This window comes from Aplysia californica, unplaced genomic scaffold, assembly GCF_000002075.1.
Source record: "Aplysia californica isolate F4 #8 unplaced genomic scaffold, AplCal3.0 scaffold00047, whole genome shotgun sequence".
Lineage (NCBI taxonomy): Eukaryota > Metazoa > Mollusca > Gastropoda > Aplysiida > Aplysiidae > Aplysia > Aplysia californica.
In genome coordinates, this window is record NW_004797317.1 from 1950606 (window position 1) to 1955728 (window position 5123).

General features: G+C 43.1%; 1 protein-coding gene across 1 annotated transcript in view; it reads right to left on the bottom strand.

Annotated features, from left to right (window-relative positions):
- Nucleotides 1-5123, bottom strand: part of LOC101848804 (netrin receptor UNC5B-b) — a 205910-nt gene that overhangs the window by 57190 nt on the left and 143597 nt on the right. The window contains exon 5 of the mRNA XM_035968228.1: nt 3276-3409. Coding sequence (XP_035824121.1) covers nt 3276-3409 — 134 coding nt within the window. The remainder of the gene's footprint in view (nt 1-3275; nt 3410-5123) is intronic.

Here is a 5123-nt window from a genome sequence, read left to right on the forward strand (position 1 = left end):
TGGGAGGATATCTTATTAGAAAAATAGGGGGATCAGTGGAAGGGTAAGATTTCCTGGTCGAGAAAACCGCGAAGAGAGGACGTGAGGTCGCAATGTTTCTCTCCCATGCCAACAATTACCTATATGAGTAAAGTTTGCACCTCTCCAATATGTTTTGAAAGGACCAGCGTTCTTTTCACAGAAGACTTCCTCCGTGAAGTTTGACACTCACGCGCCACACGGCGGCCAAACACGTACGAGACCGCACCGCACCGCACCAGATTGTTCCACAGAGTTGGGACAAGGGCAAAGAGGTTATAAATAGTCCAATTCGAATCAACCTCTTTGGACAAGGGGTCAAATAGTCTAATGACGAGTACATCGTCACATCTGAGCTTACCATGTAATTCACAAAAACAAAACAAAACAAAAAATCGACAAAAAACATACACCAAAAAACAGACACATAAAACAAAAAAACAAAACAAAGTCTAAATCGTACAAACTCGTCTTAAATCTAATTTCGAATTAGCCTTTCAATTGTGCTGAATGACTTTAAAATAAGAAGCATTAATGATTTTACAAAGACTTTTTATTTGGGGGAAAGGGGGGGGGGGGGGGATTTCGAACCGCGCGCGGTTCTTAGAAGTTTACGCAGTGTCGCATTCACAACGTAATTGTGCTGCTTTCTTTAACCAATAAATTTCACTGTTCGTGCACAAACCAATTGTGGTGGTTGCAGCCCCCAATTATGCCTTTAACTAAACCGTCTGTCTTTGTCCTAACTCCGCGTATCCTGGCGGGGCCAGACTGAGCGCTGTGTGTGTACAGCAAGTAAACACCCAAACGTCATAACTTCAAGCTGACGGGAAACCAGGTTGGAAGAAGTAAGGGGATCGAAAAAGCAAACAAACCGTTATCGAACTAGGTAGGTCAAAAGATTGATTTTCATTCCGTGCCCGTTATAATGACTTACTAGAGGCTAAACGTGAATGAAAAGTATACATAGACCAAGACCTGAATTTGAAGGTGTGTAAATATTTGAGGTGCTACGTCAACATCTAGGACTGACAGACACGCACTCTAAAAATCTAGATATTGGTCACCTTAAAACGCAGAAAAACACCAACGTAACTATGTAGCATCCATCCCGCCCTTATTCGAAGTCTTCCTTTAAATGTATTGTTTTTAATTTTACTTATTCGTTTTCCTTTCCATACATACAAAGAAATCATGAAAGAGAACAAAGTAAACTGGGGGACTCAGAATCAGATCACCCCACACTGTCCTTAAACCAAATTCCCTGAAATAAGCTCCCAAGGGGAGAATCGCTCCCAATTACATTCTTCCCTTTACTTCGCTTTCGACATTGATAAAAATAAAACAGATGGCGACAAAAACTGATTGCAATGATTCAAGTTTATCGAAACGCCTTATCGCCACAATATCCCAACACAGGCCGCTAATGTGGCGTGGCGCGATTGCCTTGTTTGATACCGGAGCGCAGAAAATGGTTTGGTTACGAGATTCACACACGAATAAAAATGTTTTTGCAGCATGATATGCAAGACAGAGCATCTGGTGAAAGCGCTGGCATTGCCAGAGGCGATCAGGCGATCACAGACATCAGCACCAGATTATTTACGGGCGATTCAGAGATGTGGGTTCACGCTGTTGTTCCTTAGGGAGATGTACCCACTGCACTATGATAACTTCAAGTAAGGGTTTAGAGAGAGAACTTAACCTTTCGGTTTAAAACCATTTTCAACACTGAAGGGTCTATTGTTTTCAGTGACGAGTCTCCGTCTCCGAATGAGCATCACTACTTTTCTTGGGAAGGGAAATGCGCTGTTGGAGGCGCACGGAAAATCAAAGTCAAACAATGCATAGTTCACAAAATACGTTATAACCGTTAAAAGCTCGAAACCTCTAATCGAAATTTTGAGTCGGATGCTGACATACCACGTCCAAAGATAAATAACGAAGTTACTTCACCGGGCGTTTGAGATAACAGAAGAAGCAGTCTCAAAAGGAAAACACATTTCCTTCATTTAACCCAATCCTCGTTATCTGCAGTATCCTTGATAGCCGACCGTAGTCTGCAGAAAACATGACTCTGGCTACTGTGTAGTTCTCTAGAGAACTACTTCTCTTTCGTCTTTCATTTTTCGGGGTTAACATTTTATCAATGTATTTTGTAGTATGGTTTGTGCACATACGGTAACCTTCCCTTCACAGCTCCTTCCATCAATTCTTTAACATCTGTTTTAGAAAAACTACCAAACGAAAAACTTACACAATAATTTCTAGTGCACTCAACACGGTGTGTAGATGCACCCGTAGTGGGGTTGGACTCTATACATTTACCGCTAAATTAAAAACGGTGGGAGGCCCCTGATAGGCAGGTGTTCCGTTTCTGTGTCTGTGAGTGAGGGTCGACCGATAAACGATGAGTGAGGTTTGAGTGAGTGAAAAAGGTGCCATACTTTCAAGCGGTTGGTGGCTGGTTGGTTGACTTTATTTTTGAAAAATATATTATAAGATGAAACGAAGAACTGGATGAAATAGACAGTGGGGAAAAGAAAATAAATATGTTCCCCAATGAGAGTGAAAAAGGGGGAGGGAGAGGGGGAGAGAGGGGGGAGAGAGGGGGGGAAAGAGAAAGAGGGAAAAAGAGAGTACATTTCGAAGAAACCCTTGCACCTTCGTAACATATCGTGAGGTACAGATATAATAGTTTCGATGACAACAAGACAACCCCCACACTAAGCTCAATTATAGTCCTGGGATTATCTGTTTTTTATTCTGAAAATCACACATGATAGTCTATCATTTTTCTTCATTATCAATTCTGTGACTAAATGCCCAAACCCATAGATGCAATCACCGTGTGTCAACATTGTTCAACAGTCCAACCTTTATATTTGTTAAAATTCCCATTTTCTCTTTGCTCGACAGGTGCAATAGATTATGTAGAAAGGCTATTTAGTGCCAATACGATTTCGCTGACCATCAAATGCCATTTTTGGCGTGGCCACGTACAGAAACGCGTTGCTCGTCCCATATCTGCCTATGCAGAACTCATTCGCATTGTCTTCAAATTAGTCTGAATATTCGCAGCTTTCGTTCTGAAAGCCAATTTGCCATTCTTTTTTGTCTTTTATTCTCTCACACTTTCAAGCTCCAAGGCAAAATTGAACAAAAAATGGCGCGAAGACAGGGGGCGGCACAAGAGCTGTTGGCAAATACTCGCTCTGATTCCCCCACTCTCAGATGTGCCAAGTTGTTCGACACACGGCAATTCCTGCGAGCGACAGTTATGTCCTCAGCACAAAAGATGCGGCCTTCGGGGTGAGCCAAGGTGAGAAAAGGGGGAGCCAATGTCGCCCTCACAAGGGCTTTGCCACCGCTGGGCCCGACCACGCCAAGACTGGTTACAGGAGAATTTCGGGGAACAATTGCAGGTCTAAAGAGAATTCGGAGATGTAAAGTTCATTCGACACTTATCACCCTTGACGAAAGTACACCAATGTATAAAACCATGGCCCTTGAGTTGCTGTCTTCTGCATAACAGAAGTTCCATCTTGCTACATAAGAATGCGACGTACGAACGTGTAAAAAGGGGAGTGAGTGCGTTGGAGGAAACACAGATACCTAAAGCATGTACATTGTATGTGCTCTTGTAGACAACAAAACATATTACAATTCAACAGAGAGTATCTATACCACACGTCGCGATGTTCCCGTAGCCTATTAAAGACAGTTTGAAGCTGGATGAGGGAACGCCGGGGAGGGTTATTGATTCGACGCTATTCTTTTAGGTGCAAAATATATCCCCTCACCCCAATCTTTATATGTATGTCTCTCTCTCTCTGCATGCCTGTCTGTCTGTCTGTCTGTTTGTCTGTGTGTCAGTCTGTCTGTCTGTTTGTCTGTGTGTCAGTCTGTCTGTCTGTTCGTCTGTCTGTCTATTTCTGTCTCTTCATCTCTCTCTCTCTCTCTCTCTCTCTCTCTCTCTCTCTCTCTCTCTCTCTCTATCAATCCCATCTATCTCTTTGTGGAGAGGGGAGGGGTGCAACTCTGTCTGCCTGCAAAGGACCTCTCAGTCTATTCCTTTCTCTCTTACTTTCTCTGTCTCTCCCGCTATCCTTAAAACAGCAAACTTTGCACTTATAAGACCCATCCTTTCTATCTGACACCACTTTGCATAAATCCCTCCCCTCCCCGGAACATGAACAATTTTCCACTTTTCAACCAATTATACAGCAACCACAAAACGTCGTCAGTAACAGATTCTCAAGGCCGCGAGGAAATCTCAGATGGTTCTGTCTAGACAAGAGCAAGACAAACTTTTCCTTTTCTGTCACATTTGCAGACGCGGAGCGCTCGGCCCACAACACCATGCCCTTGAAATGCACCTACAAATCCCTTTCACCCTTTCGAACCTTTCAGGCTCTTTATCACTCTTGGCAACTCAGAAGACAATTCTATACGGAATACCCTGGAAGGCGCAAAAAAGGGACACATTTCACAGCCGAACCCGTCCATGCAGCTTATTCATTGGATTAAGTTTCCATGACCTTCATTAAAGGTAAAAATTGAGTTTAAAAGCCCAACAAATTTTGTCCCATACACCTGGGGTCAACGTAATATATAGAAATAAGTAAGGCTGGTCGGGGAGAATTCTGCTATGACATAATGGATGAGCAGCATGGGAGAGAGGGAGTTTACAGTGGCTGTTCTTGGATATGGCCTACCGAAGTATATACGCTAAGTTTCCCTAGTATCAACGATTTGGATACGCGTGTTGAAACATGTGCTTATGTTTTTTTTTTATCTTTGTGAAGCTTTATTACAAAAAATAAAACCCAAACAAGAGAAATAAACGTCACAACAAAATCCTAAACCAGAGGCCATTGGATAAATGGCACTGACATATCTAAACACACGTCCATCTCCACCAGCCCACCGAGGACCATATAACCACCGGCCACGACGGGCTCGCTGATTGGTTTATTGTCATCTAGGTCATGTTCGGCGCCCATAAATCACTGGCGATGACAAGTCATAAAACAGTGACCTCAGCCACCCGTGTGTATCGTTATTGACTGTGGGGTCTTCTATTTCTCCTGTACCCCCCCCCC